This window comes from Dromaius novaehollandiae, chromosome 1 (genome assembly GCF_036370855.1).
Source record: "Dromaius novaehollandiae isolate bDroNov1 chromosome 1, bDroNov1.hap1, whole genome shotgun sequence".
Taxonomy (NCBI): Eukaryota; Metazoa; Chordata; class Aves; order Casuariiformes; family Dromaiidae; genus Dromaius; species Dromaius novaehollandiae.
Window position 1 is genome coordinate 90,298,016 of NC_088098.1, and position 14,747 is coordinate 90,312,762.

Consider the following 14,747-nt stretch of genomic DNA (forward strand, 5'->3'; position numbering starts at 1 on the left):
TAATTTCCAAGTATGAAATATTTCTTCACTAAAGAGAGCATAAGTGAAAGCTGCCAAGCTTTATAAATGAAATATTAAATATTTTTAGCGATATTTCAGCCAGCAATAATAGGCCTGATTTTGAAAAAGACAACCATCAACAGCATCACAAGTAGCATGCTTAAAAGTACATGTAATTTACAAATACTGTGATTGTAGATGCAAACGAGGCACTTCTTTCCTCAGTGGCTAACTGCATGTATGGGCACCTCATCTGCATGAACAGTTGTGATAAATTAAGGTATGCAAAAATCATTATACCGTTTCCAAATCAGATGCTGCTGTTAGGGAACAACAACGATGTGCATCCACTGTTCTGACCTAATTTGATGAGTGGTGCCATTTTAATCATGCTTTGCTGTAAGTATTTTTACAATATGTTCTTAGAATGTACATTTTTAAAATGTACAGAATTTTTAGAATATGGATCCAGATTTGGTTTATTTAATTAATAGTGATTTGACAGTGTAACCACGCAGCTTGTCATACACGCATTACATAAGGAAGGGAGAAGAGAGAGTGAGCAAAGGGAAGGAGAGAATTTCTAACTGATACAGCATGTTACAATTCAAACATCTGATTCATAGGGAGACAAGCAGCTATCCTCATTTTCCATAGGGCCAGAGCAGAACGCAGATGTTAGAGAGTGAGAATACTGACAGACTGAGCTCCAGAGCAGTACTGGTCATGCCTACAACAGTTTGAATGTCTCATATATTCTCTACTTGAAGTTGTCATACAGAAAATATGACTTTAACACAGAAAACTGCAAGAAAGTTCACATTTATGTTTTCTTAAAAGCATTCCTGAGCAGTTCAAACCTAAGAGGAACTGATGTGCTGCTGGCTGCAGCTCCATACCTGGTGAACTTGTGCCAACTCTGCCTCTAGCCTTGCAGATCTTTTAATAAATCCAGTCTTAGTGGTAGTGCATTTAGGTTTTGGAGCTTTAATCTGGACCTGGGTGACAGAATCTGGGAGAGATGCTTCCAGTTGACACAATCCTAAGAAACACAGAGTATGTAACGGAGTGGTAGAGAGAGAAATTCAGAGTTTTGTTAACATAAATATCTCATATCTTTCAAAATGCTTCACCTGCAAAGGTGTTGAGATAGTAGTTTTTTACCACATAGCGTTCAGAATGGTTGTCTGGGAAATAACCAATTCTAGACAAAGGAGCAAATGTTTGTGATGCAAAGTCAGCATAGTCTTTGATGATATCTCGTCTCTCCAGCTTCCCTCTCACATTCCTCTTCTTAGCTATCAGTTTTCTGACCACTGAAAATGAAATACAAATGTGAGAAGGTTCTTCAAACAAGTCATTCTAAAAAAGCCTCATCTTAGGAAATACACAAAGGCTTTTGTTGTAAAACCTGACCTGTTTGATCAGAACAAATGCTGGCTATGCATATCTATACTGTGGATGCCAGCTGTTTCATCTTGAATCAAGATTGCAGCCTTGTGGAAATAGAAATGGCTTGTCTGAAACCTAAGACTCATACTTCTACCTTCCTGGTTCTCCAACTTACTCAGCGCACAGTCGTGCTGAATTGTTTTTACTTTCTCTTCTTTAGCTTTCTGATGATTTTGCCAATGGGCATCCAAGCGCTTGACATCCAGCTCATTCTGCTTCTCCTCTCTCCTCCATAGGAGCTTCTTTAAGACTTCCAGTTGAACCTTCTGCAACCTGCAAGGGAAGGAAAGGCCAGGCATGAACTACAGTACTCTCCAATGTTCTGTGCAACACTGTCATCATCAAATCCTACATCCCAGCTGAATACTTTACAAATAGTTCATGCTGCATATCACATTAAATCTTTCATTCTCTCTTTTAGAAGTGAGCTTATCACTAGTGAAAAGTACTATGCCTCTTACATTAAATTCAACAAAAATATCCTTTCCCAAAATCAGTAGATTTCCATTTAAAAATTTTTCACAGAAATAAAAGGCTCATACCCTCCAGCCAGCCCACAAACCTTCATGTTCCCTTTCTATTCAGCTGATAATTAGAAGGAGTAAAGTGTACAATCGGACTCCTACTTTTCTATTTCCTGTTCTCTAAAGGCCCACTCCTTCTTCTCCATATCGTCCATCATTTTCCTCCTCTTTGCAATTTGTGAGGCATTGTCCAAGGGTGGAAGAGTTGCTTCCCAGGCTCGTTTTTCACGGGCACGTTCAACCATCTCCACTTCAGCTAGTCCTGCTGGTAGCCCCCGACCTTACAGGGACAAGAAACAGTAGCTCTTTAGAAGAATGGTAAATCCAGCCAATATCCATCACCAGTGCACTAAGGTACTAGAGGGTTGGATGGGCACAAGCCCATATGTTAAACACAAATGGAATTGACAATAGACAGGAGTAAATACTTCCAAGGCCAGTAAAATTTTAAAATATGAGTGATGGTAGGACCTGCAGTTGCTATTGTTTAGTTGACACTAACACTGGCTGTTCATTCCTTTGCTGCAGGATGGAAGTGACAAAAAACTTTTCCAAGTAGATACATTCTGAGAATCAACATTTTCTTTAGCATGTCCAGTATCCATCACTATTGAAGGCAGGACACTGGGACAGGAGGATCACAGGTCTGTTCTGGAACAGCAGTATTCTTACTATTTCCTTATTAATGTCTGACTCAGAATAGCTGAAGAACAGCAGGTAAATGGAAAACCTTTACTAGTTAGTATTGGTAAAACATATGACCTTTTTATTTGAAAGATCTCAAAACTCCTTATGAAAGGCCCCAGAATAGTGTTATTAAGTAGGTAAATACCTAATTTAAGAATAGAAAAATAATGTACCCCAAAACAAGAAAACAGAGGATTGTCAAAGCTGGCAACAGACTTGAAACCTGACACTGAAAAAAAGAGAACCTCCTGCTAAAGAAGGTAGCATTATCATTATTATAATAATGTATCCTGATTTCATAACTCACCCCAAGTGAGAGTAGCAAGTGTCAGAAGTTCAGGGACTGAGCCAGAGAGAACTACATATTCAGGGGAATAAGGGTCCGTCTGGGCTTCACCATCCCTGTAATCTGTCTGTGTACCTAGAGTTTGTAACTGGGGACCAAAGACCCTGCCATTTCTGGTAGCTGAATAAACATAGGGTTCCGTCCTAAAAAAAAAGATGCAAGACGGAAGAACATTTGTCACATTCATTAAAAAGAAAAAAACTAAAATAAAACATTAAGTCAAAGGTAGGATATTCGAATGTGCTTTCTTACCTTAACATTGCTCCCATTGATGTTAACTCCATTATCTTTAGTAAAAGCAGACTGAGGCCACATTGAGCCCTTTGACTCCCTCCCTCCCTAGGTAAGCAATACAGAAATCTTCTGGTCTCAGCTCTCTTAAATTGTTACATGCAAATCTTCCCTATGTATACATTGTAAAGTGTTGCTTTTAATATTGAGGCAGGAAAAGCAACGGCTGAGTGTAAGATGAAGTAGGACTGCTTTAGTTTAACTTTCATGTTTTTCTTTCCCACATCTCTTGAACAAAGTTCAATTCTTGTGTAAGCACATACAGCTTCCATTGACTCTACTGGGAACTGAATCTGCTTATGTCCCCTCAAAACTTGATCCCCAGTGAAAACCACACTAGACTACCTCATGGATGCTCTGTACCATTGAACAGTATTGCAACTATCGTGGAGATTGTAATAAAATATCAGAAGAATTTCCAACAGTATTGCTGTATTGGAGAACCTTCTTTGTATCAGTATCTCTTCTAGGATTGAGAGACACTTGGCAGTCTATTTCAAGCCTCCTAACTGTAACATTCTTGAGGCATACATTGATCCATCCTTTACCCACAAGGCACTACTTTACCGCAAGCAAACTCTGAACCAGGCAGTCCCCTGTTTCCTCAGGGATTCACAGTGGTTAAAAAAGTCCTCCTTACCTCTTAAAAAGTTCTTCCTATTGATTCATTATGAAAAATATTGCTCACTAACTAAACAGCTAACCAATCATTTTTTGTCTAGACCCATTACAACAGTGCTGCTCCAGAACTCGCTACTTACTTTGGCATTGCATAAGCAACACTTAGTGGAAACGGCTTATTAAAAGGGATGAGAGGTCTGAAAAGAGAGAACACAGATGTAAGACAACAGCCATGAGCATAAAATACTCCTATGGTTTAGGAAAACTGCAGTCCAGTAACTTCAGTGGAGTTATGCTGATTTACCACAACTGAGGTTCTGTACCAGCATGTGTAGTATTGTGTCTGTATATGAAATAATTCTTTCATAGCTAAGGAGCAATGAGGGGGAGGGGTCACTTCACATAAAAGGTGTGCATGTCCTCCTCCAAAGGGTGCAATTTGATGTTACAATGAAGCCAACCTAACAGCAAGCTGCCATCAAAAGGGATGGACCCTATTAGAGTTACACAGTTGTGCCTGCTCTGTAGTAGCATTCAGTCCTGCATGTGTACTCTTTATTTTAAAGACTTAAAAAATCACCACATAAATTAAAGATGGGAAACTTCTCAAGACTATATTGTCTCACTGTTTCAGAATTACTGCTTGATGAGTTTATTGGCCTGAGCTTAACAGCTAATGCTGCAGAAGAGGCTACAGTCAGAGACCAATAATTTAATGTGTTTGGAAATGGAATTCCACACTTCTTGTAGGTGACAGAGAAATGTCTTGAGTGCCTGGCACTCACAACAAAGCAGTTGCTAAAATCCTGTTCTACTTAAAATTGGAATTGAAAAACAAAGCAATAATTAAAAGAGGTTAGTTTTGAGTGTGCTCACAGATTTTTATATATGCATGGGTTTCACTAATTAGTTCACTTTTTTTTTTGGTTTGAGGTTTTGGGAGAGGTTTTTTTATAACTTCTTGAAATCCTGAAATGAATTCCTACATTCAGCTTATAAGGTAAGCCATTTTGGACCCACCTAATTTGATTCTTTCCTTCTCTGTAGTAATTTCTGAAGTACCTTGAAAATGATATGGGCTCGAAGACAACATATTCATATTAATAATTCCTTCTTATGAATTATTATAGTTTGCATATTGTAATTCACTATTAATTTTCCTTAGTCTCTAAGAGACTTCAAAGATGAATTTCAAATTGCAGAAGAAGACAAAATAATCTTTGTCATTCTTTTGTTAAAATTGCCATAAAGAACACTAATTCCTTTTTATTAAACTTGGCAAATTTTATTTTTTTTAGATTTAGAAGTGGACATGTTGGACAACAGCATAATGCACATGCTCTTAAATAAAGTTGTGTCTGCTGACTCTACTAGTGAGTGTAACTCAAACCATATGTGACTAAGTTGAGAATGTTTGTATGTTAGCTGTTGGTCCGGGTCTTGAGTCCAGTGCTGAGTGGCAGTGAACTCTCAGAGGAGCAGTTCTGCAGTAGAAGACATTGATGAAAGGTTAATCTAGGATTATCTTTGCTCCTGTCCATGGCAGAAACCAGGAGTTAAAGGTTACGTCTTAGGAAGGCACATTTTCAGGAGTCCGGAGAACTACAAGGGCTTTGGTGAGCATCTGCCTTTGTGTAGGAGGATCTACAGCTCAATGCTTTCTTCAAATAACTATTAAGTGCAGAATGACTGCTACTTTTGATTATTCAGTAGATCATTACCTGAAAATTCTGAGATAGTGTGAATGTAAAAAGGCCTTGTGATATAAGATTTGGTTAGTATTTATATTTTCTACACCAGTGATTGAGGAACTGACACACACAAAAAAAAAAAAAAAAAAAAAGTGTGGCATTTATTTAGGTGCTCTTTAAACTGCACAAAAGCAAGATTCTAAACTCTGTGTCAAAATCAGTTCATTCCTTACCGTCCAAAGTATTTGTAGCGATTCCTTCCATGAACTTCAGGATCTTCATACACAATCCGAGGCATCTGAAGAGAAGGCTGAGCTCTAAAAGCCAAAATACAGGATTCCTTACTATTTAAGAAGTATGTTCAGAGCCATTATGACTTCTTTTCCTTATGCTTTATTATTTGTTTTTTCTCTCTCTACTTGCACAATCAAAACATACATATTACAAATTCCACAATCCCCATACATATACAAGCAGCTCTACAATTGTATTTTGCATTTTTTCATACTTTTATATATAGCAAGACAGTTTTACACTTTATGGATATTCCACATTGTCCATGGGCAAAACTGGTCATCTGCTGTCTTTAATAAAACTTTTTATGAGCTTGTCATGAAAAGAACCACTTGTAAATGCTGGACCTTGTAAAGTCAACTGCTTTTATTGGGAGTAGGGAGGAGTAAGCTCATTTTCACAAGAGTGTGAAAAACTTTCCATATCAGAAAACACATGGGAAGAAGAGTAGTGACGAAGGGGAAGACTACCACTTGCTACCTTTCAAAAATAGCTAAAGGGATTTTGAGCAAATATGGAAAATTTTAGAACCAGCAATTTCAATTTGAATTCTCCAGTAGAGGAAAAAAATTTAGGCTGACCATGTGAATGCATTACAAATTATACTGGAACAAGCACATCTTTTCCAAGAGTTTTTCTTCATTTTTTCCCATCTTGAATTTAAAGTAATTTAAATTTTTAACTACAACATCCTGGAGGGTCTTCTTTATTTTAAAGGCTTTTTCACTACAACATCCTGGAGGATTTTCTTTATTTTAAAGGTTTGGAAGACCATGAAGCCTATTAAGGCAGTCAGTGAGAGAATGGGTAGAACTGAGTTCATTGAAAGCTATGCATCAGGATTGCTATTTGTTTTCACAGCTACTTTATACTCCAGTCTTAATCTTATCAATCTGTAATGTAGTTAAAGACAAGAGACAGAAGTTGTTAAAAACAGAAAAAATATCCCATGTCACAGCATAAGGTAAGTCATTCCCTTAAGCTGTATATATGGCAAGTCCTGCATGTCATGTTTTTCACAAGACTGCTTTTGACAATTTACAAGAATCCTGACCTTAAATGTATGGGATTCAGTGTACTAAAGTTGGTTGCTGCTGCCTAATTTTAAACACAGAGGCATATTTACAGAGATACAGTTAACAATGCATAATGTTGCTTTACAGCCGGGATCAAAACAGAAAATTGCACACTGAGATCAGTTGTCTTCAAAGACCTCACTGCACAGCCCTGTGAGCTGTGCTGTGGACCTCGGGGAGCCATAGTATGACTACCGACTATAGCAAATACTGCACAGAGAGATGCTTCATTAACCTCCTGTGACATACAGTCTATTGCCAAGGTAAGTTTAAAGTCATCTCTTCCCAGGACTTTTACTCCTATCATGTAACAAAAGAGAAAGGAAGGGTTCAAGATGCAGCATTGTAACCTGAGATACTTGCTCAGCTCTAATCAACCTACTATTGTAAAGTTGTGTTTGTAATTCAGATGAGTTAACTGAGCCAACGGCTAGTTCCACTAGCTGACTCTCTGCATATCAGAGTGCTGCTCCATCCAGACGGATTTGTGTTTCATTAAGCGCAGGTGGGCACTTACTCTTATGATCTAACTTTATTAGCATAAGCTGTTCATCCTATCATGGTATAGTTATAGGCACAATGGGAACCCAGTGAAATAGCTCCTTTTTACTTCACAGATCCTGCCTCTTGCACGTCCTTGAGTTATAACTGCTGACTTCACTGATACAAATGAGCATTTATTCCTGATAACCTTGCAGAAGCAACACAACTACTAAGAAGACAGCTGGGGAACATTGGCAACATTGTCAAACAGTGCAGGTTGAAATAGAGGAGAAGTATTTCTTATTTTTCGTTAACTGCAAGACTTTTTGCAAATACATGTTGAAATGCTAATGCATTTTTAAGCAGCTCAGATGTCAAATAAGTTCCTGTAACAGAGCTATAGGCACAATATAACAAGCCACTCAGGTTTTCATGTGGTGGTGGCAATCTGAAGTGCTGAAAATCAGAAGAAAAGAAAGCTTCTAAAACTCTTCTTGATTGTGGAAATGATAAGAATATGCTTTAGAAACTCAACAAGAATAGGTGGGAAATCCTCTGTATCACTCTTTAACATCTTTGATCACTATCAAGCACATGGTCAAACTCAGTTACCGGCAATCCCAGGGCAATACATCATAATAAAAGACCAGGGTCTAAAGTTAGCTTGTTAATGCAGAAAAAAACTCTGACAACAACTTGTCGGGCCAATGCCTGCAGTCTTCAACACAGAGGACTTCAAAAACCAATGGTGCAGCAAAACATGTAAATGGGTGCTTAAATACTTGCTGAATCAGAAATGCTAATTTTGGTGCCAGGAGAAAGTTTAACTAAGAAGTCCCTGGACTAAAAATGTGGTGCCCTAGTTCAAGCCCCATGCACACCTGAATGAACAGCAACAGCAATCTAGCCAGCTGCAGCTTCAGTACCTGAAGAAAGCAGGTACCACTGAAGTAACACACGTGGATCAACCAAAGTCTTTAAAACTTCTCTATGAGAGACTGAAATAACTCTGTTCACTTTCCTGGCAACTGATGCAGAGCAGATACCATAGGGATGAAGGAATGTGTAACATCTACCCTCTAAGAAACAGATGGGCAGCTGTACTCCATAACAGCTGCAATCTCTTAATTTCAAGGGAAATATAAGTAGGAGCAAATTGCAGTCATCTCCACTTCAGTGTGTATGGGTTTTTGTTGGTTCTGTTTGTATGTTTGTTTTAAATTATCCAACCATAGAACACTTACACAGCAAGCAGCTGAAGAGCTTCCAGGCGCAGCTGAGCTCTCCCTCTCCATCTTCGGTCAATAAATGGAGGCACTGGATCTTTGCCTTCCAAGCACAGATTGTATCCAGGAAAATGGATGAGACTACTAAACATGCTTCTGAAAATTGGTACCTTTACCTAACGTTCATGTGGACACAAAAGAGGAGAGGCACGGATTTAATGATTTCAAATGGTGTTAAAGAGATCAGAATTTCAGCTGGTGCTAGCGCATGTATGCATATGATCAGTATATAGAACAGCTTACTGTGAATTATAGGACTGTACATTTAGGATGGGGAAAGAAGGCAGCATACACAAATGATGTCAGCTAGTTAGATGGTACTTCTCAAGATGTGGAGCATACCGGACTAGCAGCAGATGCACAGATATATCTTCTGGCTGTTTTCCAGAGTCTAAACTTTTACTTAAAATCTAAGGGCCTAACACTTTGTTACATGAGGAAGTTAGTGTGCAGTAACATAAGATGTGAATTTCCAGCATGCTACCCTATGCAAACTCCCTCCCATCTTGTGCACTCCAAAAGTGAAGTAACATATTCCACCTACAGAGTAAAATACGCTATTTTATACTACAGCAATCCTAGCATGTGCTAAAAGTGTTTCCATGGGAGTTAACATACAAAGCTATCGCATTAAAAATCCACACCCTTCCATCTGAGCACTAATTTCCCTGGGGCAGATATGCCTTAAACCTCTAAATTTACGGTTGCCAATAAATCCTCAGAACTGTGACTCAACTGTAAATGACGTAGCTATATTGGCTTGAGTTCCTGAAAAGTCTGAAATCAGAACTGAACTGTGAATTGCCCCTTCCTTTCAGTGGGTGCTAACTCAGATGCACATAGGAAAACAGTGACATTTCAAGTACACTACTTCATCAGAGCACAAGGAAGTGTCATATTATGAAGATCTATATAACCTATCATGAATAACTGCTTGCTGTAGATGAGACTGCATTCTTGTTTTTTTTTCTCTGGAGAGGGGATTCAACTTTCAAGAGTTTCGAAAAACTCGTCAACCAAAAATTACTGCAACCCCTGTCCACTCTCATGATGCTATAGACCAAGAATTCAAAGTCAGGTTGTTTTGTATTGTACATTATGCACTTGCTGATTCACATGTTTATAACATTTTTATGTAAGTCAGAGTCTGTCATCATACCTGCCTGCAATATTACACCTATGACATACACAAACTTAGTGACAGTAGGTTTACTTTGTCTGGCCTGAGCTGTTATGCAGCCATGTTGCAAGGATCTCTATGATGACAGGCAAGTTACCAGCTCTGCGTGTGTCTGTCTCCGTACAGACAGACAACCACACATTTCTTTCATATATATAATATATATTCATACACAAAGAGCCTGGGATAACTGAGTAAGAGAAATCTAGAAACATCCTTTGAAAAAAATGTTTCTTGATTCTATTGTTGGAAAGCTACTTGGAAAATTTCTGCCTGCTGTAGAGGAATGGATTTTCAGAGTTCAGAACACCTGCCTTGCAGGCTCAATCAAATGGCTAGTTTCAGGAGGATTCTTTGTTTAAAATCCAATTCACTGTGCAGTTGTACCAGGTCTGCTTTTCTTTGGCATTTTACCTAAATGCATCCTATCCACACATCAATCACTGCACTTGAAATGTGTGACTGCAACTCCCACAGACATGTTCTAGCTAGTTTAAAACTAGCTAGGACAGATACAGAGCAGAGGGGCCAAAGCAGTAGAGAGCTATGTATGGGCCATCAACTAAGGGCTTAGCTAGGAAGCTAAGCTGTGCTAACCTGGTCTGAAGAGTTTGGATGGGTTTACAAACTGCTACAGGCTGCTTGGCTGTTAGCACTTTGTTCATTCCAACTGTTTTAGTATGCTACCCTGAGCTGCGGTGTTAAGCATATCCCAAAGTTAAGTGAGAGGGCACTGCGTGAAATATATTTTAACAGTTCTGCTTGAACAGCAGTCCAACAATTGTCCAGGTCTTTTGTTATATCTTAATAACGTACAACAGCTATTTCTATCAGTATCCCAAGATATTTTATTAAAGACAGTGATAGACAACTTAGGGAATTGCAAACAGGCATGAAATTGATCATTTCTAGGCTGCTGCTACAGAATCATCCTAGGCCAGTGATCACTATCGCTCACTATATTAAATCTTGTATTAGGTATAACTGCTCCTCTTGCTTTGTATTTGTTTTGTTTTAAGACAGCAGCTTAGAGATGAGATTGTAACAAAGTTTCTAGCCATGTGCATGCATGCATACACAGAAATGTAAGGAGCATGTGTGAGCTGTCTTTGGCTGACACCTACCACTTTATCCCAGACAAGTTGAGCCCAGACATTTGCTTTTGAATGGTCCTTCTCACTTGATAGTGAGTACAGAGGATCTGAAATATAAGTGAATAAATGGAATTAGTTACATATTGGAGAAACTGGCATGGAACATCAGTCAGGCTTCACTTCCCTCTTTTGAAAGTCTTTCCATGAGAGTATAAACCAAACCAGGAAGGGGAAAAAATGAATGACATGTCTCCATATTAAAGAAACTCCACCGTCACGCAACCGAGCCTCAGAACTGAAATGCCGCTGCTCTGTGGGACACACACACGCACGAAGAAAAGCTGCTTTCTTTGAAAGCAGTGTCAACTTAAAAAGAAAACGGAGAAGAAAAGATACAGAGAAAAAGGAGGCACAGCGCAACGGTAACCAGTGGAAGTAGATGCTTCCCTCTGGGATAAAGAACTAGCGCTGGCTTTCCTCCCGCTTGCAGATGTTTAATCGTTCCAAGCCTCGCCTCACCGCTGACACTTCGTTACTGTCGCCAACCTTAACGCTTGACCTCCGGATCTGCCCCCTCCTGCGGCCCCTCCGACAGCACCCAACCCCTCCCCCGGTAACGAGCTCCCCTCAACGGGCGAGCGCAGCCGCGCCGAAATACGCGCCCCCCTCCCACCAGGGACCCATGGGGGAGGGGGTGCGGAGGACTCAGCCCCTCTCGGCCGGGCCTGGTACCGTAGAGGCAGTCGAAGGTCCGGCCGGGAGCCATTTGGCCGCGGCTGCCGGCACCCCCGGCGAGCGGAGCCCGCATCGCCCCGGTCACCGCGCGGCTCACGGCGCCGCCCGCACGGCGCCGCCGCACCGCTCTGCCGTTCCCAGGGCGACGGGCCGGCCCGCGCCGCGCCGCAGGGTTGTGGGGCGGGGCCTCGGGTCGCCACGCCCCCCGGCGCAGGGACTTCGCGAGGCGGGGGCGCCCCTCTCCCCTAGCCCGCGGCGTCGCCTTGCCGGCTTTCGCCATCTTGTGAGGCGGGGCGGCCGTGGGCCTCGCCCTTTTCTCACTTGCCTGGAGGCTGAGCCTCAAAAAGCAAGAAAAACCCATGTAGTGGGCTGTATCGTGGAACGGGCATATGAGTGATTTGTATGTGTTTTAAGGATAGGGCCTGCTTTTCTGAGAACAGGGGTGAGGGGGCTGAACCTCCCCCCTTTTTTTAATCTTTTTGACAGATTTCGCTCCAGTTGTTCCTGTCTTCTCCCATTACCCTGGAGCCTGCCCTAATGCTTAAGAAATAGTGGTTTGGTGATTACACTTGGTGGGGGGATGCTGGATTAAAGGCTGGATAGTCTTATTTCTGGCTCTGCTGGTTCCTACTTAGACTTCCACTGCCATAAAATGGTGCAACTGGGTTTGGTGTCTGCCTCACTGAGAGGCTACAGGCATTTTTGCATTTATAAAGCACCTGAAGAGACCTGCACAAAGGGTCGCAAGCATAACACTGCTAATAAGCTGTGTGACTGTTTTTTAAAAAAGGAGGCCATCATCTTCTCTGAGGAACAAACTTGGAAAAATTTGCCTTGCTGTGTAATGCCACCCTTGTCAGTGTAAAGGGACTGTAGAATTGCAAATTGGCCATCTCCTTTGCCTGTGATCTTAAAGCAGGTACATTGAATTTGTTCATTGATGTATGAAACTATTTATTCCAAGGAATTACTGAAAGCTGGGTATGTCTGAGGTAAAATTTTGGGCCCTCAGTTCTTCACTGCAGGAGAGAAACATTAGGACTATGGTTCCAAATTCTTTGGCTTAGGGAATTTACATGTAGACATTTAATTCAACTTTGAGTACTGGTTTACATTTCTTATTAAAGGCCTGACACTTGTTTGGAGCAAGTAGGTATTTCTCAGAGTAGTTGATCAAAATGTGTCAACTGAAGCCTCAGATATGACAGTCTTAAACAAGAAATGCCATCACAGCTCTGCTGCTGGCTGGCCTCTGTTGGATACTACTTTTCACAGCGGTTCCGTGCTCTAAAGATACCCTTCAGAGCTGTTGTGGCTGTAGTAGCTCTCATTTTTAATAAAGAACCTAACCAAGTGATACATTATTGTTTGAGAACTCCACTTTTTAATAATGTTACCCAACATTCCCTATGATCAAATTCTGTTTTTCTTTTTGCATCTCATTCAGTTATAACTTTATATTTCCAGGCTGAAGTTTTCCATGCTGGACACATGCCTCAATGTGATGAGGTGTATAAACTGTATATTGGCCCCAAAAAATGATTTTCTGTCAGCACTGCCTTCTCACATTTTTTCCCCTTTGAGATTTTCAGGGAAGACTTGATACAGGTGGCCTAGACTTCTGTTTTTCTGATGAGGGATGGACTGGATGGAAATCAGGCAGAACAACAACGATGGAACAGTTACAGGAGTACTTGATAGAGGAGTGCAAAATCCCAGGACATGGCCTAATAGATGAGTATTCTGTGGAAAATAAAAAAGGTACAGTTCCACTATTACCTTTAACCACTTTCACTTGATCTAAGTGCAAGATACTGCCAAAAGAGATGGCTCCACCTTCCTCTTCATTCTCCGTGAGCTTGCCCCACTGCCTCTGACCTGTTGGTGCTGGCAGCTGGAAGATTGTATGGTGATCTGGGTCAGCAGACTGATGTGGCTGAAAACTAACCTGTCAGAAAATAAAAGATTAGTTTTGAGATCAATGCATAACTGCCTGAACACTAGTGGCAGCTCAAGGGAGGTGGCAGTTATATGTGGTTGAGCTAAAAAGCTCAAGGTTCAGGTTCATGGAATTTGCTTAGATTAGATTATGGGAGAGGTGGGGGAAATATTGGTTTATTTTTAACTAACGTTTCTGAGAATTATCTATGAATTACAGATGTGGACAGTGAACAGCCTGAGAGTATTCAAAGATGTGCTGATTATTAGTATCTTTTTGAATATCTTGAGTATCTTTGCTCAAAGTCTTCCTTTCTTGCAGACATGCAACTAGAGTGAAATCTGGCTGGGGTCCCTGGAAAGTTGTCGTGTGCTATGGACACGACTACACTGGAATGACAAAGCAGTGATGTTTAGTCTGTATCAGTCTCTCTCCTTTTCTTCTTTTTCTTCTTTTTTTGTTTTAATGCAGATCAGCCAACAAAAGATCCCAAAACAATGAAAGGCTGAGAGAAGGTGTTTGATGCCAGAAAGTAAACTCTGGAAATCTTGTCTGTGAATAGCTTTTTGGAAAAGGGCCTCAAAGCTTATATGGCAGGTCTGTGTTTATGTCAGTCCGTCTGGTGAAAATGAGTTGCAAGTGACCAAGTTGTAAGCAATCAAAAAAGATTCTTCTGTTTCTTAGCTAAAATCTCCAAACAACCTCACTGATGGGATCACCTCTTTCTCCTTAGGGCTGGTGGCCTAAGCATGATTTTTTTTTCTTCTAGTAATACCTTTTCCAGAGCAAGACTGTGTAGCTGATTTGGGATCCTGTCTATCAGATGGTTTCTTACAGCCATTTGGCTGTGAGGGAACACCAAGAGTTCAGATAAATAAGTAAACTGTCTACAGCTTTGTGAGTTACTCTGCACTGGCTGATTGCAGGACTAACTCTGCACCAGTGCTTATCATGTTGTAAATGTGTGGGAAAGTGCTCTAGTTTTGCGGCCCGTGAAAGAGGCTGGACTAAATGCATTTTTACCTAATGTTAACCTTGAGATAAGGTA

General features: G+C 40.6%; 1 protein-coding gene across 1 annotated transcript in view; it reads right to left on the reverse strand.

Annotated features, from left to right (window-relative positions):
• The window catches only part of CFAP91 (cilia and flagella associated protein 91), a 34,173-nt gene extending 22,229 nt beyond the window's left edge, over nt 1–11,944 (reverse strand). Inside the window, exons 1-10 of the mRNA XM_026103478.2 lie at nt 11,758–11,944; nt 11,056–11,132; nt 8,710–8,867; nt 5,846–5,929; nt 4,062–4,118; nt 2,971–3,152; nt 2,079–2,256; nt 1,568–1,725; nt 1,134–1,316; nt 900–1,042 (exon numbers count right to left, since the gene is read on the reverse strand). Coding sequence (XP_025959263.1) covers nt 900–1,042; nt 1,134–1,316; nt 1,568–1,725; nt 2,079–2,256; nt 2,971–3,152; nt 4,062–4,118; nt 5,846–5,929; nt 8,710–8,867; nt 11,056–11,132; nt 11,758–11,833 — 1,296 coding nt within the window. The 5' untranslated portion in view covers nt 11,834–11,944. The remainder of the gene's footprint in view (nt 1–899; nt 1,043–1,133; nt 1,317–1,567; nt 1,726–2,078; nt 2,257–2,970; nt 3,153–4,061; nt 4,119–5,845; nt 5,930–8,709; nt 8,868–11,055; nt 11,133–11,757) is intronic.
• Nucleotides 11,945–14,747: the final 2,803 nt, after the last annotated feature.